The sequence below is a fragment of the Molothrus ater genome, chromosome 8, assembly GCF_012460135.2.
Source record: "Molothrus ater isolate BHLD 08-10-18 breed brown headed cowbird chromosome 8, BPBGC_Mater_1.1, whole genome shotgun sequence".
NCBI classification, from domain to species: Eukaryota; Metazoa; Chordata; class Aves; order Passeriformes; family Icteridae; genus Molothrus; species Molothrus ater.
This window is the reverse complement of record NC_050485.2, coordinates 7315181-7339848: the sequence shown is the minus strand read 5'-3', so window position 1 is coordinate 7339848 and position 24668 is coordinate 7315181. Positions and strand designations below refer to the sequence as shown.

The 24668-nt window shown below is 40.7% G+C and overlaps 1 protein-coding gene across 1 annotated transcript in view; it reads right to left on the bottom strand.

Moving 5' to 3' along the window:
* Positions 1 to 24668, bottom strand: part of CCDC6 (coiled-coil domain containing 6) — a 51202-nt gene extending 26534 nt beyond the window's left edge. Inside the window, exons 1-2 of the mRNA XM_036385496.2 lie at positions 24357 to 24668; positions 4859 to 5008 (exon numbers count right to left, since the gene is read on the bottom strand). Coding sequence (XP_036241389.1) covers positions 4859 to 5008; positions 24357 to 24668 — 462 coding nt within the window. The remainder of the gene's footprint in view (positions 1 to 4858; positions 5009 to 24356) is intronic.

Sequence of the window (24668 nt, the reverse complement as noted above, 5' to 3'; positions counted from 1 at the left end):
GTACAGACATCCAATTACTTACCTTGCCTGATTACACATGCTATCATCCTGGTGTGTTTTAATATCTTTCTTTCAAGGACAGCTACTTGGACCAATTTGCACTTCCAAAAATATAAGGGTGTTGAAAAAAAATCTGAATTTGATTTTTGAAAAGGACTAGTGCCCAATTTAAAGCAACTGACTTTGTAAGATTAAACAACATTAAAAATAATGTTGTTTACATTTTAAAAATGTTGTTTACAATAATGTTGTTGCTCTTCGTGGAGCAGCCTTGTTTCACAAATGGTAAATTTTCAAGATTTACTACTTTAAATTTCAAAACAGTAACTCAACAGGTCCATGTCCACCGCTGCAAGAACAGAGCCTCTGCATCAAAACACTTCTCATGATATTCTGCAATATACTGCTACCATTCTATAACGACTAAGAATTGAGGATGCTATAAAAAACATTCTCCATGCATTTTTAGAGACTTCATCAGGTAAACAAAAATATAACTACATGAAGTACATGGGAAAATATAGTAAATGTGTATAAGCCTTATAAGAACATTATCAGGGATGCATGTGATAAAAATCTGTTTACTGTAAGATCTCTGTTGAGATGCATGTGCTCCTTCATTCCTGCAACACTCAACCTAGACAATTAATAATTATTCAAAACAAAGGAAATCTATCTAATAAGATTGTACATTCATTCATTTGGCTTGTAGAGGCAGTGAAAGTTCCATTTCTAAGGAGATATTTTTAAGCAATGGCATGGCACCAGAAAGACAGTATTACTCCAGTGGAAACACCTTCCTTCACGTGCCACCATGTCTGTTTCAATCTTGCATATAGTAAAAGGTTTCAAAATTAATTTCTGGTATTGCAAGCCTGATGGCAGCCTGTGATTTATAACAGTAATGCACATGGTGCTGAACTGGGGGATTCTTGCTGGCTGTCAGGAGGAGCACTGCAGCGCTGGCAGGCAGCTCCCACATTCAAAATGTTTTAATGCTCTGGGAGCTCATTCCAGAGGCCAGGCTGAATGAGAGGCATAAACCCCTGAAACTGTGACAAACAAAGGTCTGACAAAGCAACAAACACACAGGCACTGTGAAAAAAGTCCCTCTGCTAGGTGCCTTTCAACAGAGTAATACAGCAGTAATTTTGAAACAGGCACAGAGCTGTAAATGCTCTCACTTGGGAGAGTGCAAATCATATGCAGTTTAGCAGAAGTACCTCTCCTCAGCTCCAAAATGCAAAGTTTTAGACAAAACAACAGATTTCTATGCACTGTTCTCCCTTACTCATCCCAAAGGCAGGAAGCCATTTGATGTACAATGTCTGCCAGCATGAATGCTGTAAGTCTAGTTCCAGGTCAGAGCAACACTGCCTGGCAAACCCAGAGATTATGAGTTAATCCCAAAGAACAGTGGAGTAACCAACTGGAGACTACTGTATTCCTGGGTCAGTCATTACTCAAAGTCTGCATCTAATTTAGCTAGAATTCCCTGCAGAGCAAAGATGCCAAAAATGGAAGTGGGCACTTATGAGTTCATTATTCTCCTAATAAAGATAGAATTGCTACACTCTAGTGAGTAATGGTAAGTACTGGCACTCACAAATTTCAGGAAATTAAAAAAAAGGAAATTATAATTATCTTACCTTCCTGGTCTAAAAAAACATTAGCCAAGACTGTAGCCCTACATCTGTATAACAGGAAAACTATCCAATTACAGAAAAGATATTGTAATAAATTTTAAACTGACCATGTGATGTGTCCCAATAATGCCCTCTTTTCCAAAAAATAAGTTTGTTTTAATATCAGGAGTTTCTCTTCTCCAATTTTTAACCTGTTGTTCTATGTGGGTATAATTTCCAGGATTCAACATTGAAGAATCAAAACCTTCAGACAACAGATAATCTTTCAGAAAACAAAGAACATCAAGTACTATTTTCAGTTCTTTGCTGCTTAAAAAAGTTGCTTGCAAATCATCAATAGTCTATTGTCAATTTACTAAGTCCATGATCTCTAAGAGTTGAAAAATTACTTTCATGGAAACATATGGTAATATTGAAATGTTCCCTAATTCTACAGGTAAGCTCTTTAGTGGAAGGAACAATTTCTTCTGTATCATTTATAAGCTGCTAACCACATTACTGATGTTTAAGAGAATAGATTAATATCCAGGTTTTGTATTTCACAGCAATTTTATCACATCAAAGACATAATCAAGCCATGAAATAAGATCTGCATTCAGCATACACACAAACAGAAAAACAGTTTTAATACTAAACTGTTTGCTTTAAAACAAGTGCTCCACCTGTACTGTAATTTTTGAGCCACTGTAAAGGTATAAAAAGTCATGCAGAAGTAAGGAAAACAGAATCTGCTGACCAGTGAAAGGGAAGGGTAAATAACACTTCAGCATATGCCATAAACAGAAACACCACTGGTGCCTATGCACAAGCCACAAAAGCTTCAGCTCTGGCCTTGTGGAGGAGCATTGATATAACCCTTTTCTCCTCTGTGCACTGAAGTTTTCAGGTGAAGCAAGAAATTCCATGCCACTCACCCCTCACAGGCAAACCACCAACACCACCAGGATGCTGACAGCTGTTCTCTTTTTCAAGTTACCTGGGTTATTATTCAGAGAGGACAAACTCACAATTTACTCTCAAAAATTGCTACCTAATGGTGCTGAGAGAAATCACACAGCTTCAGGACGAACAATTTGGAATACAGCTGCATTTCTGAATTATTTTAAAATCTTCTGCCTGACATAACCATGTTTATCACAAAGGCTTACAGCAAGGCCACATGGAATGAAATCCAAGGCTGCAGGTGTGGATCAGAATTTTACCTCCATACTCTTGTAGGTATGGCTATACAGCTTCTTCTTTCAGCACAAGCCTGCAGCTTGCCTGCTGAAAGCTGGGCAGTATCTATGGGATGATGTTGAATCCACAAATGAGGATTTTCTCCAGATGCTGTCTGAAAGGTGAGAATAACTCCAGCTTTATGTCTGCATTCTGTTTCAGATGCTTCTCTGCATCTTTCTTTCACCAATGAGAATGAAGTTTCACCTGTTAAGGGTTTCCAGCAGACAAACAGCACAATGCCCTTGCCTTGTTTCATACATAACAACAAGCCAAGCACCTCTTGGCCATTTTGAGAACAATAGAATGTTTCCTTTTTCTTTAACTTAGGGCAAAAGTCAAAGGATAGTTTCTGAATGCCCATAGCAAAAAAAACCCAAAAAACAAACAACAAAAAAAACCCAAAACAAACAAACAAACAAAACAAAACAAACCAAAAAACCTGTACTTCTTTAGGTTGACAAGAAGTTTATATTTCTCTTTGCAATGTATGAACCTATTTTGCATAATTTTAGCAATTTAAGAATGCTACTAAAGATAGTTTAAAAAATGTTAAAACAATCTCATTCTAGGGAAAAGGGTAAGCATATTTGAAGCAATTACTTGATGCAACAATTTACTTGCTGTAGAACTTTGTGGCACAAATTTGTGTCCAAGGTCATGATATGACTTCAAAACCCTTCAAACAAATCAGGTGTAATCCATGCTTTTACATTTAAAGTAAGTTTTGGTTTCCTCTTTATAATGTATAGTACAGTCCCACATAACCTGGTTCTGTAACAGATGTCTACATCTCCCTTTCAATTAAACAACATTGTTCAATGTACCATTTCTCCCTTTACTGCAAGAGACTTCAGTGGAAAGGTTTTTCTGTAGTGATATCCACATCTTACTTCAATTAGAAAAGAACAGTTGATACCCCTATTTTACTGCCATCTGCTTCTCTGTTTTTAATGAAAATGTATGGCTTAGAAACCAAACATGCCTCTCACTCAGAAACATCCTTGTCACTCCTCAAGAACAGCAAGGGGAAACAGTAATACCAAGTAAGGGATATTTTATGCTGCTACTGAGCTTCCTGTGTGATAACAGGCACCAAAGAGACAAAGTGAGAGAAGGCCCAGTTTTCAGTGACAAAAGCACCAGATGGGATTAGCTCTGGTGGTGTTTCCAAACACTGTATTTCCTAACATGCCTTCAGTCTCCAGCTGCAGAACACAGCAATGCTTACAACATACAAATTAGCTCCTTTTGAAGTGCCTGGTTTTTCATGACAAAGCTTAGAAGTGATGGCATGAAAAAAAGCTCAGGCAGATCACGTTAAACACTCCCCTAACTCAGTACCCAGTCTCCTACAGGAGCCAACAGCAGGTATTTAGGCAAGACTGTGAGAACAGAGCAACCATGTAGAACACTTCCAACAAATACTGAACCACTTTCTAAAAATTAGTAACTTGGTTAGTGGAAAGAGGTTTCTCTGCCACAAATTTTCCCAGCATCTTCAACTTTTTACTTTTACCATCAAACTGATGTGTTTTAATTCAGTAGAAGCCAGGGTTTTGTTACAAGTATGGACAAATTTGCATAAAAAGTTTCCTTTGCGCATCGCTGCACATTCTTGAATATAAAGTTTAATATTTCAGGACTTGTGTTAAGCACCAAATACTCCAGAAAAGAAAGTGTGTTTCACTAACATTTTAAATTAATCAGTAACTCTTGTCTGGAAGGCAGGTGAGACTTACTGCAAGCTATACCCATTTTTTGCATCATTATACAAACTTTCAGGTTCTCAAAGCTGAGTTCACAGATGCAAACTTCAAAGCAACACATTAAAAAGAAAGGTCACTCACTACACTCCTTGTACTTTGCTTTTATCAAGTGTCAGCTTTCCAACCTGACCACTTCCCTCAGAGTGCAGTCACACAAACACAAAAGTTCAGTCATCAGTCAGTCCTGAGGCTCCTGGGAGAAACATCAGTAAAGGCACCAATTACCTGCATCAGTTTTCTTGAGAGCTCATTAGTGAGAAATTCCTCTTCCTTTTCATAGTTTACTGCAAGTGTTTCTTTTTCTTTCTGCAGAGCTTGAATCTTCTTAAATAGAGTATTACTGATGAATTCTTCTTCTTGCTCTGCCCTTGCTTGCTGTGAAATAAAAACATAGTTTTGAGAAAAAAGGGAGCAAGTTTCCTTTCAAAACAGCTGCAATTATTTCATTCCCCTTTAAATGCTTATCATCCTGGAGGCCTGTAGGCTGGACCTAAGTGCTGTTACCAACCCCTTTTATAATGTTATAGGACCTTTTTTCATTTTTTGTTTTCAACCTTTTGACTTGAGAAACTGCACTGGTGCTTTAAAGTGGCCTCCTCCCAGCCAAATGCACAAACTCCTCAGCCTTACAAACTTTGTAAAAGCATTACAGATTCAGACAACTATTTTTACCTACTCTATGCCTGAAAAGGAGCCCCTGTCTAAATGTTCTCCATTACAAGCTGAAGCACAGCTCAGACTGCTGCATGCACCACTGTGCCCCCTTCTCAGATCCCTTAGACTGAGCTCTGCTTTCCAGGAGTCAAATAATGCTCCTCTTCTTTCACCCCGATACGCAGAGCCAGAGGCAGCACAGCTCCTCTCACAGGAATTCCTTCCCCTCCACCAGGAAAACAGCTGTGGTACTCCTCACAGCTGCTACTCCACTACATACAACAGCAACTCACAAAAATGCCATGGGCTAGCTTTACCCCAAGCTACTCTGGAAATCTTCTCCATGCAGAATTACCAGAAGTGACAATTTCCATTTCAGCTTACTGCACTCTGCACTGCTCCACAGAAAGCCAGCCTGGGACACTGCTCTCTTGCATTCCCTACAGTTCAGATGTGTGTATGGTTTTTAAGCATAAAGTTGATAAATGGAACATAAAAATGATCTTTTGAAAGCCTGCTCTGAAAGGCCATGAAGGGTATTTCACAAGGGCAAATGAATGATCACAGCTACAAATTGGTAGAGTCAACTCTTAATGCCACAGTTCAAAGCCTAGAACAACCAAATGACAGAAATACTGCATTTAACCAATGAGGCAAGTTAGTGTTAGGAGTGATTTTATTCCCTGCAATAAAAACCATTACTTGAACTGCACATATGTGATTGGCCCTGATTCTAATAAAATTACACCAGCTTATAGCTTATGCAAACATTCTGCAAGCTTTATTTCAGTAAACTTAGAGAGAGGAAAATTTAAAAACAGAAAGAGACACATTGCTGAAAGCTTATCTTCCATAATCCTCTGGCCAAAATGTGCCAAAATAACAATCTCTTTATACTTATTGTACACTGGAAAATGCTTGAAAGATTTCATTATGTCAGTGATCTTTTAACTGGAATGATATATTCCCTAGTGGTCCAAGAGCCAATTAATTAGACACCTTCAACATCTAGGAGAAAAGTTAATTAAAGAACATAACTGTCTTTCAATCTGGTGAAACAATAGGACAATTACAAATTTTCCTCATGGTATCACCAATATCATAAAATCTAAAGCAGTGGTTTGGAAACTTCTCAGTTGAGTCCTCATTCCATCAAGTCCTTCTCTTCACATCTTTGTCGCTGCCTTCTTGTGTCTTCTCCCATCCCTACTTTCTTTACACGGCCCTTTCCTACGATCTAACTCCTTTCTCCCTGTCACCACCAGAGCTGGTACAATCCCAACCAGAAAAAAAAACAAAAACAAAACAAAGAAAGAAAAGAAAAAGCCAGGTCAGGCAGAGTTTGCTGGCTTAGCAGCCTAGGTCCTGCACAACACCTCCTCTCTAATGTACTGCATCTCCACAGCAGAGAACAGCTACTCCAGCATGTTCAGCAGTGGTATTGTTATCTGTCACATCAAGAAAATAGAGATTTGTCCAAGAGGTCTGAAGAAATGTTACATTGTCAGCTCACATCTCAACCAATTAAAACTCCTGGAATCTAACTGATCTAACATCATCTATCTGGAATCTAACTGATAACATCATCTATCAGCTTCTAAATGTGGCTTTACTTAGAGCTACTAACCATCTTATGTCTTCAGAGACATTCCAGAACAGAGTAAACAAGTCAAATTGCAAGGGCTCATTGTCCTCAAATCATTAAAATTCATGCATACTGTTCCAAAATCAACTCCTCCACTGCCTTCACTACATAGGATTTTTACTTGTGTCTGTTTTTCAATGCTTCAGACAACAGAAGACAGTAACACAGACCAAGCTTACCTAAAATTAAATTAGAAAGCACTTGGTTCTGAAAAACAAAAGAATGAGGGTGTTTCTGCTTTGATTTCTATTGTGTGTAACTTGCACAGATTTGTTCTGTTCATGCTTTGCAGCAGTCAAAAGCTCTAAAATCACATTATTACAGCACCAAGTCTGCACAAGACTCCCTGCCAGATCCTGGTGTCACATTAACGCTGGTGCTCAGGCCAACAGGAGCACAAGCTGCCAAGCTCCCTGGCCTGGCCAATGCCCCTCTGGAGCTCATAAGGCCAGGCAGCAGGCCAGCACAGGCTGAGGAGACACCCAGGAACCAAGCCTTTCCCTTCCTCCTCTGTCCTCTCCTGCATCTGCCTCCCCAGCTGGCGTGGCACACAGCAGCGTGGTGCTGGCACACAGAGCAGGGGAGCAGCCCTGGTTTGTACCTGCTCAACAACTGCCCTGCAACAACCCTGTGCCCACAGCCTGCAGGAGGCTCTGGGAAGGATGGGCAGGATTAAATCTGCCCCCCTTACACAAAGAATGCATTTCTCAACTGAACAGCAGCAACCCTACACATCTGCACACAAACTGTGAGCCCCACATATTCACACAGCACACTGAATACACTGAATGTCCATTTAATTTCCCATGGGTCAGCACTTTCAACACCGACATTTTAACTGAAAAACATCAGACAGTTATTTAGACTAGGTACAAACCTCATAATTCATTACCACATTTCTTCTAAATTTCATACTGAAACTTGCCCTTTATCTTGTTACTCATTAATTGGTGATAGCTAACTTATCTCAAGTAATAGGATAATTCATGTTTGCCCTAATATTGCCTAAAGTCTTGAAATTTGTTACTCATTTAGCCAATAATCAAACTGATTTTTCTGGATGTGAATATACTGTTTTTCCAAAGGGATAACCTGTCTTTTTATTAAGTATCTGTATTTGAGAAAGGCCTGATATCATCAGCAAAAAAAAAAAAAAAAAAAAAAAAAAAAAAAAAAAAAAAAAAAAAAAAAGAGAGAAACAAAATACAGAAATCAGAAATGCTAGATCTTCCACAAGGGTCTAGAGTTCTTGGTTTTCGTCTATTATCCATATCACACGGGACATGCAATAATACTAACAGCCATTTACTCTGTTCTGTGTACCATATTACAAAATAAATTGCTAAGGCACTGAGTGATACAAAATGATAACACCTGATCAGTCAATCTCTGGAAACCTGAAACAAGCAATCTACTTTCAGCACAGATTTTCTGCATAACAACAGACATATCCACCTGTCTTCCATGTCTCAGAACTCCATGCACTGCTAACTTGGAGCATTCCATGGATGCATCCACTAAGGAAAACCTAATTATTGTGGTCAAGACTATAAATGCAAGGGCTATCCTGTTACTTTGCAGGAAATCAAGAATGAAGAGGGAGATAAAAAGCACCACATGCATATAAACCACAAAAAACCTCTTATACTTTTGAGGAAGAAAAATCTTACTATTTTTATTGCAGATGCTTGTGAAATCCTGATCACTAGTAGAGCTGATGCATGAAGTGTCATAAAAATCTGTCCTTGTGAGCTTAAATTTCAAGTAATTTTAAAATAAGAACTAAGGAAACATATTTTCCTAAACTTCACGTAGTAACCAAGTATCATATTAGGAAGTGAGCTGCACCAAAGTTCTTTTTTCACATGCTGCATATACTTCTATAAGGTGAAAGGTTTGCCATTAAAATATACTTTCCTTCTCTCAGTTCCTCTTGCAAATACACCTTTAGCAGACCAGGTTCACACTGCTGAATTTCCCTCTGCTCTCTTGGTTCTAGCACCAGCAGCAGCTTCTGTTTCTAGTGGGATGCTCTTTTTCTGTATCACTGCCCCATACACTGACCACACTGCTCTAGTGGCACTGTATTACATGAAGCAGCAAAATTCAGTACTTCTGATGAGCTTACACACAGTCACATAAAAAATAAACTCCAACAGAAAAACCTTTTAAAAATCCCTTCCACCCCACCACTAGCTCTTCTAAAAGCCTCACAAGCCTTCCTGATACTGCACAGCAAGCAAGTTCAGCGATGCAATTAATACCTGCTCTGTAATCAGTATCAGCACATTATCAGTGACCTGACATGAACATGTTCTTGCATTTTAGTGTCAGGTGTCATTTCAGACAATTTCAGCAGTAAACATTTCACAAACTGCCCCAGGCACCCACACAAGGCAGATGCCAGGCATGCCCAGCCTGCAGGCTTTCTCCAGCAGCATCCAGGGTGAAGATGACACAGGATTTCAGGGGATCTTACTGGAAACAGCCTACCAAGCATTGTTTTGATCTAATCCACCCCTGAAGGTCTTTCATCTTTATGTCAAGAGCCACCATGACCTCTTTACCTTTCATCCAACTTTTCCTGGTGCAGCTTGTAACCCTGTAGATGGAGCTGAAGAGCAGTTTAATCTGCCACAAGAAACTCAATCTTTGCTACTGAATATAGACTGGAGGGTTGGGACAGGTTTGGGAAGAGATGATCTCAGTTACTGCACATGTTACACCGAACTAAAGCTGTCACTGCAGAAAGCAGCCCTCCCAAAAGTTCTGCTTAATAGGATGAGCTAAACAGGGTGACAAGTGCAAGAAGCTACAATGACATGATTTTTGAATATGCAGTTCTTGCATAAAATAAAACCTAAGCTTCCTAAATCTCTTGAAGTACACACTCCTCCTCTCTCAGTACTAGTGACTGCTCCGGCCATACTCTCTGGCACCAGGTTCAAATGACACAGAAAACTACAAATGCAATAAACACTCCAGTGAGCTGATACTGCTCCCTTACAGGAGAAACTTTTACAATGCAGCTTTTTTTTTTCCTACAAACATTCCAGCTGCATCTGAAATGACCACAGTGCATGCAATGTGCCTTACAGACAGTGAGAAACATGAACCACCACAAGAACAGAAGTCAACAGCAACTCGGAGAACTCCCACTAGTGCCAAACTGCAGTGAGTGCTCAGCAGCACATTCCTGCCTGGAAGGGCTGAAGGACAAGGAATTCCCACCCAAGCCCCAGTAAGGACATGGGCACAGCTTTCCCCTCACCCAAGGAAAGGTATTTCTTTCAGCTGGGTGGCCTGTCTGAGAGAAAAGAGTGAATGCTCTTGTGGTTGAAGTGGTGAGCTGGAATTCAAGTTCTGGGGTCAATTTGTAGTGAGATTTCCTGTCTAATCTGTGACAAACCCGCAGGGTAATTTCCTCTGTTCTGACATAAAAGTACCTTTTTCTTTTTCTTCTCCCTTCTTTAAGATGAGTTTTCGGGAGTAAGAGAGCAATAGAAAGAGCCATGCATTTTTATCTTTGGGCATACAGTACTTCCCAGAAACCCCAAACAAGCACTAATACCTTTGAATGGCTCCTTCAGGACCCCAAGCTGCTTGGCTGATTTATTTATTTTTTTTTAAACACAGACCTGGTAGTGTAGGAGGAAAGCATTTTTTTGGTTGGTTGGCTTCTAAAAATAAACAATCAAATAAACAGACACCACCCTCCACCAGAAAAATCACAAACTTCCAGGCTTACCAAAAGTTATTTTCCAAATACACTAAGGAAGAAAGAAATTCCTTATTGAAACTCATCCTGAGAACTTCAACTACTCTAAACATTACCTATTGTGCAACATTAAAGCCACTGAAGCAGAATTGCTTGAAAGCACAAGTCCTATTATATTACAGCTATTTAGTAGATGAGTTCTGCTGCAAGAGGAGACAAAAATATATCTGTTTTTTATTATAATAATAATAATAATACAATTTATTACTGTAATAATAAAGGAATAACTCTAAGATAAGCTACTGTTTAAAGTATTAAAATACAGTTCCTTTTAACCTCCATTTATAGTAGGAAATTCTCAGTCCCCTTCATCCCCCACCCCTCTCCCCTGTAAAAGGTCAATCAGGTTTTGGCCAGCCATGTCAAACGCCTCTGTCACAGCACTGCTGCTGCCAGCTCCAGGCACAGCGATGCCTTCCCTCGGTGCCCAGCAAGTGATCCAACACATGGCCACACAAACCCACAGCAGATGCACACTGACGAGAGAAATGAGCTGACTCAAACAACATAAGAAATGCCTTCTTCTCCCAAGTCAGTTTTAACCACAGTCAAATGTTTTCAGCTCGTGCAGCCTGGTGGGATCTTCTCCCAAAAACTCGGGAGCACACAACTTGTGGTTTGGGAGGAGCACTTGAGAACGGCTCTCAGAAGTGACCAGCTTCCTAAACACAGAAGTCACTGGTATTCTTTCATGCTGAATAATCTCAGCATCAGCAATGAAGTAAATTGTTTGATGGTATGCAATCCCATTGCACACACTTCCTTCTCTGCATTTTGATGTTGACCTGAAACCCTTGCACAACTGAAAGACACAAGTGGTAAAAATGAAATAAGCAAGTTATGAAAACAAGCTCATTTGACAAGCATAAATATTTATAAATTGAATGCATTTGGCTAATTACAAACTAAGTGTAACAAGCTATATGAATTTCATAATTAATACAATCAATTCCTGAATTTACTTACATAATTGAAAAATAATTTAAACAGCTTTCTTCAAAACAGAAAAAAAATAATATACTCCCTTCAAGACTTTTTATTATATCAAAATACTGGCACATTAAGTAGTTAATAAAAATGCAGCATGTGAAAAAGCCACATTCTCTGTGACTGACAAAATGTCAAGATAAAGCTTAGAAAAATGTATCAATAACTTTCACTGAGCACTTTAACCATGACCACATATTGCTATGCAATCTTAACATAACTAAAGATTATATGGTAATAAAGCACCATCAAGGAAAAAGTATCAGGGCACATGCTAAACACTTCCTATTCTGAACACTCAACATGGCAACCTTAAGAATCTGACTATTCATTAGACACATGCTTTATAGCTCTTATTTTTCATTCACTTAAACATCATCATGTAGAACAAGCTCCCAGACTGTTATCAGGGCTGGAGTCTCTGCTTCCAGCACACAAGAGCTGTAACCTGAGCCAAGAGAAGTCTCACGCCAAGGCAGGAATGACCCAGCAGGAAAATTAAATCTAGCCTGCAGACCTTTCCAAATGGCTCTATTTCATGAGGCCCTTCCTCTGTCCCATGGCTGCACAGGCAGCATACATTTCCTACCCTTGCTGCATTTTCAGCAGCACTGATTTCCAGAGCACGTGCAGAGTAAGTACCATGTATATAAGCATATAATAATATCATGCTTCTATTCATGATACTTTACACATGCTCTGGAAGTCAGTGCCCCTAAGTCCTCAAGTTCATTGCATACAAGCCAATACTGCTTCTGCACATGCAATCACAGCCAGGAAGGCACCAAGAATGGGACCCTGTGAGACACCTCCATCAGCCCAGCACAGGCAAGGCACCATTCCCAGCACAAAGCTTCAGCAGCACATCTCTTCCAGAAGATGGTGCTTTGCCAGGGACTTCCCCAGCTTTGCTAGGTTGTACCTTGCATTGATAAAGACAGCCAATATGGAAAATACAGCTACACTGCCATATCAAACTCTGAACCAAAGTTTGAAACATCTCTCTCTATTAATCCTTTACTGATGACTACTAGAAAGAAATTTGTGCTTTACTCTTTGACTTCTAACTGCACAGCTGTTTTACTGCTGGATTTTTTGCACTGGAAAGTTTGCTAGTTAATTAATAGTGTAAAACAAATGGAAAACAGAAGCACGTGGAACAGGTTTTGCTTTGCTCAACCTCAATATAAAAAATGCTGAAAAACATCACAAAGATGCACATGTACACATAGTAGTTTTATGTTCAGTTTGTCTGAATTTTCAAATGCACAGACTTGTCAATGTGAAAGACAGAAAAAGGATCATTTTGCTCTCATCTTGTAGCATACACTGTTTTGTTGGAGGTGGTGTGTGTTAATAATTTTCCACAGCCTATGTGATCGTTGGAATAACCACACATCTTAAAACGCTGCAGTTTATTTCACGTGCATCTACAATACTCAAATGTAATGAAATCTAGTTGATATGCTACTTAGAAACTAATAACAACAACTTAAATCTCAGCACCATTAGTGCTAGGACCTACAAGGAATGTAGCACCCTAGTACAAATTATTCTGATATCAGATGTCGAATGCATAAACACTTCTTAAATTAACATATTTTAAATGTTTCTTAGTCTATTTTCTGACCACTGATAAATCAACATTTATCTTCAATGTAACCACACATTAACTAATTCATTTTGCTGAACTGACCAATTAGGAAACTCAAAACTGCACACTCCCAAAATTTCAGAGCAGGAACAGCAAAAGATTTAGCAGAAGTGTAGACTATTAGTCGACTAATTTAATGCTCAGCTTCTGTTCAGAGGTATATTCAGCCTACAGGTACTGAGCTGGTCTAAAATACCAACTGCTCAAGATGCAACCACAGCAAACTCCTGTTACAAGTAGCTCTGCAGCCACAGCTGTTTCTCTACTCAAAGGCACAAGAGCACAAGTGAAAGCACTGAACAGAGATTTAACAGTCACCCCCCCAAATAACCTCCACAAAAATCCTACTTCACTTCATGTGGTCCAGGTAACTCGTTGCAAGCATGTAAATATGAAAACCATGTTTTTCTTCATTGGAGTACATAATGAGAGTTGAAGTGTAAATCTGCTATACCCAGGTTTTTCCAGCTGCATGGCATGTGCCAAGGAGTGCCACCTGCATACCAAGGTATTAGCAGTGACTGTCCCTGCTCCCAGGCAGAAGACTGCACGTTTTCTCACTTCAATTGGGTCCGAGCATCCACAGCCTGTGTATTCATCATCCTTCCCTTCTAGGTAAAAGTGGCTTTCAGCACTTGTAGATCCTTCTTTCAAGTGTGTATAACCTCTGGTATATCTACATCAATCAACTTGCTCTCCTTTAAGTTTTTTAAAACTAGGGATAAACACCGTCGGATAAAGATCCATTTATGGGGTTTTCAAACTGTAGATGCTCACCATGTAATTTCTTAACTGTCTTTAAAACTCCTAAACCCTTTTTATTTGGTGGTGGAGAGGCAGGAAATGGGACTGTTGTTGGGATTTTGTTTGTTTGTTTGTTTTATATGACAAATTCAAATACAGCTTAGGTAATCATTAGGGATGGCAATGTTTTTCCCCACAGTAGCAAGGTGTCCTTAGCCACTCAACACAAACAACCTCTTAAGAGGGTTAAAATCTCTCCCAGTTTCCTCTTACACAAACTGACTTTCCAGAGAAACACTTTTACAGTGATTAACGAGAGCTGGAGATGAAACTTGCTATTAATTATAATCATACCTTTTCCTAAACCAAACCAACATATTCACAAAGTGAACACAACACTGTCCAACTCACTGTTAAGGTACATTAGCTCCAGCTCCATTACAGAAAAAGAAATGTTTCTACTTACCTCTCCTAGCAGTCAATGAGTAGTTTTTTGGGTTTTTTTTCCTTCTCTACAGTTTGGATATTTTACAGTACCTATCACAATACTCTAAAGAGAAATTTCTTTCCATGCTTTTGAGGCAAGAAACAAGTTTATCAATGTGTAGTGTATGAAAATATGCTGAGGAATATGAAATAATAAGTCCTAGGCCTTTGTATTCTCTGTCTCTGGCCCCTACAAACAGAAATTTGCAGGATGTGGGGGAATGCAATCATCCTTGAATATTCCTCCTATACAGAACTAAGAAAGTAGGTCTGACACAGAAAGTTTTAGGAAATGCCTAGCCACCTTTCCACTCACAGAGCAAAGACAATCCAGTTACATGTATCAATATTCAGAGACAAAGGATTTTCTGCATATCTAAATTTCAGGTTAAATTTACTCTGTGAAATTGACTTTGGGAGTGTCCCTCTTCTTGACCCAACCAGGATTTCATGGCCTGTGAGGACAGAGGTTTTGCCTAGTTAATAATTCCTGGCAAGATGAGCCATGACAAAATGTCTACTGTTCATTTTTAACAGATGTGAGAAGCACATACACTTTAAAGCTCTTGCAAAAGTGGTGGTTGAAACCCTACATTTTGCAAATTTGGTAATAGTGGCTTTTGCTGTTTATTTGAAAATGAAGCAAAACAAAGTGCAAATCCCACCACCTGGTCAAAGTAGAAATTCAACCGTAGGTCAGAGAAAGAAGCATAAGTTCATATTGTGGCATGCTAAACATTGCTGGGTTTTATCATGTCTGACTTGTTAAGAAACATTTATGCTTTCACTCAGGACCAAAGCATATCATGGTGGGAATTATTTATATATGTGGTAGGAGTTTTAAGTATGATTAGCACCACCACCACCACCAAGGGAATTAAAAAGGCCTTAGCTTTACAGTAATAAGCAGAAACATCACATTTTAGGCAGTTTAAAAAATTAAAGCATTTGAGGAAACTTTACAGACAGCTGGAACACTGCTAGGCTGTTTCCATCTACAGCAGGGCTGAACAGATGCTCATCCACTTCACTGAGCCCTCCCCAAACTAAGACCAGACTGTGTGTAATATTAGAAATTTCAAACTAAGTAAAATTCAGAATTGAGAGAGGAAGAGAAGCCTTATCTGAAGAGTTTCTCCATCAGTTAGACTATCAGCTGAGCTGAGGAAATACCTACTTTTCCAGGAATAAAACTGCTGCAAGGGAATGCATGAAGGGATAAGAGGACTCTCAGGAGCTGAAAGGATCGTCCCCATAGACACCAATTAGCCTACAATGCCTGTATTTTAACTGAATAATTGAAATAATTACAACTCAAGTGCCAGGATTAGAAACTGCTTCAATATTTCTATAAAAATTGCTTCAGCTTTTATCAAGTAACCCTTGCACCCCACAGGAGAGATGTGAAACCCACACATCTGTAATTCAGAGTTCCCCACTTAAGATACATTTTTACTGTGGAATACTTCACCTCAACTGTCTTGCCTGTCATTTTCACTTTGTTCTCCATCCCATACATTGAAATGGGACACTAACAGACTACCTAATTAAAGGTCAAGACACATCTTCAGTCAGACAGAAGGACCTGACTGGAGAACAGGAACTTGAGATGTTCCCTTCTGGCCATCCCCAGGCTGCTGCGTTGGAAGCAGGACATCACAAGAATATCTCCTGTTACACAGCCAGGGGAGCTTGCTTTATACTGTATTTTTTGCCTCTCTTCTAGAGCATGTCTTTGTCTCTTTTCCGTTCATTCTGTTTGAACCCCAAACCCTGTGCATAATTCAATTTGTACATTTTGTCCCTACTCTCCTACTTCATTTTATGGGTTTTTTTCTTTAAGAAGAAGACTGAAAGGATTCACCTCATGCCCTCCTACTAAATTCAGCAACTTCCTCCTACCCCCCTGCCCAAAAAAGAGCAGCAAAGCAACTGTTTCTCTCACTGTTTTTACAAGGCTATGCTGAGATACATCAGATGTCTACTGCTGACAATTTTCATTCCTGTGAAGGACAGCACTGTCTCATTTCTTCATTTCAATCACTTTTCAAGGTCTGTTTGTGAGACACTGGCATTCCATTGTCCTGCAGCACCCCACAAGCCCAGCTGCCTGATCATCTTCTTTGCAGCTGCCATAGAGTCACCATTTCAATGGCTTGCAATGCTGCCAGTCCCCACCTGGGATCCCACCCAGCACACTTTATGAGGGGCAGTGGGAACAAAACCTTTGGTGAAGTCTCCAGCAGATGCATAAGCTTGCTCACCACAGATGAGTATTATTTGCTAAATTACTACAAGGAGCTTTGGCACTAAGAGTCTGTAGCTGAAAATACCAACATGAATACCAACACTTAAAACCAACAACTTGGAAAACAGCAGCTTCAACATTAAAGTCAGTATCAGCAGCAGGAGGAAACAAGCAATGAGAACAAGTAAACAGAATTAACAAGTGCAAGAAAACCACAGACGACCACCTACCTACCCTGGAAAGAGTTTAATAAAGTGAAATAATTTTCCTTCATCCTTTGAAATCAGTATTAAAACTCAAACTCCATTCAAGTCAAAACCACAACCAAAATGAAATACAGAACTACCAGGATTTGAAAACTGTGCTAAAATCTTGTCTATACTAGCTTTCTAATACTGGGATGGATCAGCAACAGCACTAGAAGTTCTAAAAACCTCAATACTGATTTTTAAATCAGCTGATGTGAATAATGCAAAAACAGTCAATCGGGCAGGTGACTAAAAAGAAGGTTAAAAATGTCTGGCAGATATACAGCAGGAGCACATATAACTATTTTTATTTCAATTGAAAGCAGACCTGTTAGGTGTAAAATGCAGTAAAAACCAAAGCAACCTCTCCTTCAAAATGCTTTTAAGTGACTAGAGATACACCAAGGAAGAATGGCCCTTAATCTCAGTAAATGTTCAAATCTGACAATAAAGATTATTCTTAAAATAAAAGCTGATTACAAACCAGTTCTAACACAGAATTCATGATACAACCTCAATGAGAAAGTTGATTAAGAAGTAAAATTACTTTCTATGCAGAATACTAAGCCCACAGAAATACCAAGAACTGTGCCTTATTAAAAATTCCCAAATGGACTCTACAATTTCAGTTCTTATTTCACTTTCATCCCCAAAGTAACCCAGAGCAATATACCAGTATGCCTACTGACTGAAGACATTCCACCATTATTAAATATGGGAACATCATATAAAGTAACTGATAAAAAAGTATAGTTGTTGTATAATATTTAAAGGCAAGCAAAACGAGGTGGTTATCAGAGTTTGGCATCAACCCAATGGCAATACTGCTAACAAATTAATTTACAGTATAAAGGACAGAAACATTAAACAGGTCATTCAGCATGGTTTTATAGAGAACAAGCTGTGGCAGATAAGCAAATATTCATCTTTCAGCCAAGGACTATTTGTAATAAAGATAACCACAAAGGTGTAGGGTGTGTATAAGACACCCATATGAGTTTTTGATTTAGTAGTACATGCCAAATGTTATTTTAAAATGGCAATAAAATAAAGTATACATCAGGATTTCCAAAGTGGCTTGCTGACCTCAAAAATACTCATCAGTGGGAAGTTCCATTTCACCAACATGCACGGAGCAGGATGTTGTTTAAAATATTCTCTCCACAATTAATTAACTCTCTGCTCTAAACCAAGTGCTACTGGACAACCCAGCAGTACAAATCTGACCTGAACAAGGCACAGGTGTGCAACTCTATTTCTGCCAAAACAGCCAAAGCACACAGCAGCAAGCTCATTAAAGACAACTGACCACACTGGATGAGAAAAAAACAAAATAGGTAAAGTTCCAAATTAAGCTATCAGAAACATTTGTGCAAATTTGAAGCAGGAAAGGATGTTTAGACTAGACCAGTGCATCGTATATAATCCAACACTTTGGATTTCCAGCATCTCAGAGCCTGAGAGCTTACTTTAGTTTGTCAGTGTAAACTAAAGTTGCCTGTTACAGCCTGTATCTTCATGAGGAGAAAGCAGAGAATTCAGAATACTCATTAACCCAGCCAAAAGGCACAGCAGGAACCAACAGCTCAGCCTTGATGAAATTGATGGGAAGAACAGGAGGCAGGACACCAAAGCCTTTCCAAGCACAGTGATTCTTCAAGAGTCTTCAAATTAAAACTGGATGCCCTTCTCAAAGACACATTTCAAGGTTAGTTAAAAGGTTCAGTGTGGAAAAACTTATAAAACCATGTGACAAAAATTAAAGCAGATGATTACATAAACCTCTGAAGCCCTAAACTCCCTTAAAGTACAAGCATTCCTGTTGATTAATATTTGAATTAAGTTCAGAAACAATGACTTTTTCTGTGGTTTTTGTTTGTATATTAAACAGCATTCAGGAAGGCCTACAACACACGCCAGTGACACTCTGTTAACAGCACGTGGATGATGTTTTTGTCTGGGAATTGGATATGCCAGTGGCTGTGTAACTACCAAAGGCAAGCAGATGCTATTACACCTCCCTACTACTGGCTCACCAGCCATGCAGCAAAAGCAGCAGCGCTCTGACCATGCTACCCCAAGGGCCAAGGCAGATAACACCAAAGGGCATTATTCAACTTCCTTCTTCTTTTACAGACATTTGTAGAAGTTCAACAGAAGCTTCTTGAGAATCAGAAGGGAATGTAAAACTGAAATACCAGACAGTCATTTCCTACATGCCTGCTCTTGGAAAAAACATGCCTGAAAAATTTCGGATGGACTTTCTCGGTGGGCGGATTTGCTAATCTTAGCAAAAGCAGGTAAGCAAAGCATTTCTAAAATAAGTTATTTTTGAGCTACTTTCAGCTTAGTCCAGCTACAAACTGGAGTGATAAATGACACAGCAGGATACAAAAGCCCCAAGCAGGTTTCTTACACCTACAAAAGACATCACAGAACTGAGAGTATTTTTCACACAAGCAAGACCTACTTTAAAATCAAGAGTAAATAACAGATTCACAGATACATTTTGTAAAAATATTTTTGCTTTCTTGGTTTGCTTTTTACCTCTCTCTGCTACTAATTGATTTCATGCCCTTATCAGCACCTTTTAAAGGTTCTTATTTCAGTTCAGATAGACTATCCTGCCTTTTTTCTTCTACTATTAATAGACACATTCTGTACTGGAACAGGTGTTCTGCCTTGAAATTCTGGTGCAAACTCCAGAAAAGAAAAAAACATTTTTGCAGGAGATTTTTGACAAAACAGCACACCCATTCACTTTCCCAAACTATCTGTCTAGGCTGACATTTTCCATGAAGACCCAGAACAGCAGATCTCATGCACACACAGGAATCCCTCTGCACACTTCATTGAGAACAAAATGCAAAATTCTGATTATTTCCAGCGTCCAAATCTGGTTGTCATTGGGAAAACTCTAACAGGTCACATTAGCACACAGGATTTTTCTGATCAGAAAGCCTGTTTGCTTTCAGGAGATGGCTGTTATTGAAAGCAACAACTTTGTTCAAGATTTAAGTAGGGGGTGAGGAAATAGGAGCTGAGTAAGGCTTTTTTTTCTATTGTTCCTCTCAACAGGTGGGAGGCTGTTCACACAGCTCTGCAGAATGGCAGGGGAGGCCAAAAAGCCAGGAAATGCAACTGCCCTCTACCAGCACTCCCGGAATGAGAAGAGTTAAGCTGGGAGCCAAGGTGCAGAGCTCAGGTTTAGCTACAGAAACAAGGGCAGCAGAGGTCTCACAGTAAAATACTGCCACTCACACCCCGCAGCAGTCCCGTGTCCCAGTGTTCCCTGGCAGCAAGTGCTGCAAGCAGGCACTACAGACAGTGATAACTCATGGCAAGCTCACAAAAGCCAGCATATGCCATCAGCACTTCAGATCAGACTGGCTCATCTAAATTGGTGATCCTGTTGGGGATCCACAAATTGGGATTTCTAGGACAATTCTTGTCCCTACAAAGCAAAGTCAGGAAGAATTAAAGAGAGGTGTTCTTGTAAAATGCTAGAATGCATTAAAAGTGCTACATCAGGCATTTTGGAGTGGGAACATTTTTAAATTAATGCTTCTCAAATACTCTGTCTTCACCTCAGTTAAAAAACTAAGTAACAGAATAAGGCTTATTATATTTTAATTTTCTAACTCCACAGGAAATGTCTTACTATAGTAGGTGAATTTACATGAGTTAAATTACCAAATCTAACATCCTAGAGAAAGTATGTAGCAGCCAGGGACTAAAACTCCTCTTGTTCTTAGAAGCATTCCCTTCGCATGAGGTCTGTCAGTTCAAAACAATAACAAAGAAAAGCAAAATGCTTCCAGTATCAGCTAAAGATTACATGGCTTTCACTCAAATAGGATGGCTCGGTTACATTAAATACTGAAGAGCAGAAAAAAAGGAGCTACAAATCCAAATTCTACCAATTTCAAAAGAAACTTCCTGACCAATATATACCTACACCCAACTGAAGTATTTCAGCTTTTGTTACATGCAGCAATTCATTCTTTTGAAAAGCAGTCACTCCACCACCCAGGCTTGAAGGTAGTCTTATTTAACTAGAGAAGTTGTGCTGTGCCAGGCTTAGCCCATTAAATATGACATCTCCTTGACAGACCTTTTTCACCAAAGAACTAAGGAAATTCACACAGGAAATCCACTTCTGGTAGTGCACACTATAACCAAAACTCACTGCTTCTCATCCCAACACACAGCATCTCAGATCTTCAGGCGCCTGTTTCTTCCCAACCCAGGCACGAGCCGTTCCACTTCCTAAAAAAGACCTTGCAGAAATACACCATGAGATCATACAATTGAGATTGCTATATACATATAAATGAACCCTCTGCAAATGGCTCGAGTGATCTTAGTAATTTCTTCTTAATATCTGATCTGAAACTGCACCTTCTGATGTAATGCTCTCGCACTGCCAGAGAGCACTTGAAATACCCCCAGCTTTCTCCCTGCTTTGTTCCCTCTCTCACTGTTTGTTACCAATAATAGCAGGTGAGATAAAGTTATCACATATATTTACTTACTTTCACAGTCTTGCACATGAACAGCAGCATAACTTCATTTGCATTTCAAGCTACTGGAAGCAGTACAGCTCGCACATATTTTTGGGCGTACGCTTAGTCCAAGCTGACTTCACCAATTTCAGCTTGAAAGCAGCATTTGTTTTCACATGTTTTAGATGAGAGCACATGTGAAGTTAGTGAGCACACAAGCCTGCCAAACCAACACCTTTCCCAGTCAGTTTTCCAAGTGCAACTACTTAATGTAGGTCTCCTGTGCTTAATTAACACTTTATTTTCAACCCTATGACACAAGGGTGAACTACAAATACAACTAATAAGATCCTCTGTGGCAAGCAATTTAGGTAATTCCTAAACTGACTATATCCACGCTGACACCAATAATACTGCAAGCACAAAGAGATGCCATATTAACACTTACACCAGCATGGACACAAGAAGTAGGAGGAAGACCATCACTGGCAAACTTTAAAGGGAAAATATTCAAAATCATTAGAGACAATGGTGTGAGTTGCAGAAAGCAAAGAGTCTCTGTGGCCTTGCACTAAAAACCTCCAACAGGATCAGTGAAAGGTTTGCAGATGAAGCTGTGTGGTTCAAGGAGTCACCTTCACCTACAGCACAGAGGTTTAGTCATTCACCTGCTATTTTGGCTACCTGTCAGGTCCATTTGTGCTTCACAGCTTGTCCTCAACTCTTGATAAAAATCAAAGCTGATTTGTGTCATTACAATGCCCGCAACAGGAAACATACAAAGCGCCCTTCTGTCAGCACAGCAACACTGCGAGGAGCTGGAGGGTGGAGGAGCAAACTGAAAAGGGTTTAGAATCACAGTGGAGACAATCAGAAAATTTTCTATTCCTCTGACATGTGAATGACACATATTTCAACACTCCAATGAAGCTCATCTCCAGTCACCTGCATACTAGAGCCACACAACAAAGTATTCTGACTGCAAATGTGTTTACATTATGGACTATGTAAATCACAGCACAAGATCTCACTGGCCTGAAAAAAGTTATGTTTTACACTCAGTTTTTCACTGCTTGCTGAATTAGAAGTGGTTTACTCAGTCGTGCACACAGTATAGCATACCAAGCCACAGCATCAGCTAAAGATGTCGGTTTTCCAGACAGCCTACAGGTTGCCATTAAAGTCTAACACCTCTCCTCTCTTTATCCAAGATGTCAAAAACAGGCAGAGTTTCAGATTTAAGGAAAATACTTCCTTTTTATAAATTAAAATCTGATGAAAATGTAAGCTGATCAGTCCCTAGAGACATTGCCAGAACTGTAATGCACACAAGCATTTTTTCCAAGTTGCTTACAAACAATACACCTATCAGGGGTTCAGAAAGATGCTGTGCCTTTCCAACAGGCAGAGAGAAAATGTCTGACTGACAAGGCGCCTTAGCCCCTTTCAACATTAGAAGGCACTCCGCCGCTACCTAATTAAGGCACATTCTCTTCTCGTAAAGTATTAACAAAGCACACATTTCCCCGACTAGCACTATATTTGTCATCCTTGAATAAATTACTTCTGTATTGTATTTCATGCACTCTTCCGGCCCACATCCTGCTAGACACTGAATGCTTACTACTAGGAGCAGATGAGAGGTATGCCTAGGCAAGCTCCATTTCTTGGCTAGATGGATTGACAATGGAAAAGCTGAGTATCAATAAAACAGACATTATGCTCAGAGCAAAGTATCCCCTGTGAAAAATCACATGAGATGAGAGTGCACACACACAGGTGGGATTGGTGTCTCCTAAAACATCTCCACCTGCACTGGCAAGGATGTTCGGGACAGTATCAGAGTTACCTTTAACAGGTCTTTGGCAAGTTACCTACTCTGCATGCAGGCCATGACCACTACAACACCTGAACAACCCCTTTAGCCACTGAATTAGTAAAAATGCCAATAATTTAAACTCCTAACTCTCAAGCTCACAGACAAGAACAGAACAATATTTTTGTAGTATTTTGATATGCACTTTTCTGAGGATTCCTGCCTAAGAGCATCACATAAAATGGTGTTAAACTCCAAGTTATCCTCACAGTGCTCATAAACCAGGAGCTGAGCTCTTGCCGGGACATAGTACTGCTCTACTCACACTATTTTTAAGAGTCTTATTTAAATCAGTTTTCAAATAACTTGAAATACAGCAGTTAACAAAACATTACAAACAAACCAGACACTTCCTCATGAGCAAGACGCTATTCCTGCAGCTCGCCTCTTCTGCACAGTGGCTGAAGAGGTGACGGCCGAAGAGATAATCCGTAATCTCCGCAGATTACTTAAACTCCAAGGAAATCTCTACTTTGAGAAACTTCAGGGGAACGGAGAGCATCGCCCTTCCCCTGCCCGGCCCCTCCCCGAGCCGCGGCCGCTCGGACCCCGGGCAGGGCGGGCCGGCGGGGTCGCCTCCCCGCGGGGAGCCGGGCGGCCACGCGGGTCCGGCCGGGGGAACCGCCTCGGTTCCTCGCCGGTTCCGCTGCCGCTGCCCTCCCGGCGCCGGAGGGGGCGCGAAGGGCGCGGGGTGACCCCACCTGTGCGCTTCCCCCGCGGCCGGGCCGCGGTGACAGCCGGGCCCACCCGCGGTGACTCGTCCCGGCGAGCCGGGAGGCAGCCGGGGGCCGGCGGGGAGGCCGCGGCCGGGGCCGGGCCCGCCCTGCGCGGACACCCCGCGGCGGGGACACCCCCGCTCCCCGCCCGCCGGGCCCGGCGCGGCGCCGCCCGCACTCACGATGGTGACGCTGGCCTTGCGCAGGTCGCGGTTCTCCTCCTGCAGCGCCTTGCACTTGAGCTTGTAGGTCTCCAGCTCGATCTTCAGCACCTTGTTCTCCTGCTGCAGCGAGGCCAGGCGGTTCGTCAGCTCCTCCAGCCGGAACGGCGAGATCACGATCCCGCCCGCTTTGCCGCCCCCCGAGGAGCCGCCGCCGCCGCCCGCCGAGCCGCAGCCGGGCCCCGCGCCCGGGCCGCCCCCCGACAGCGGCCCCGCGGTGCCGCCGCTGCCGCCGCCGCCGTCGGTGTCGCTCTCGCTGGCGCTGTCCGCCAT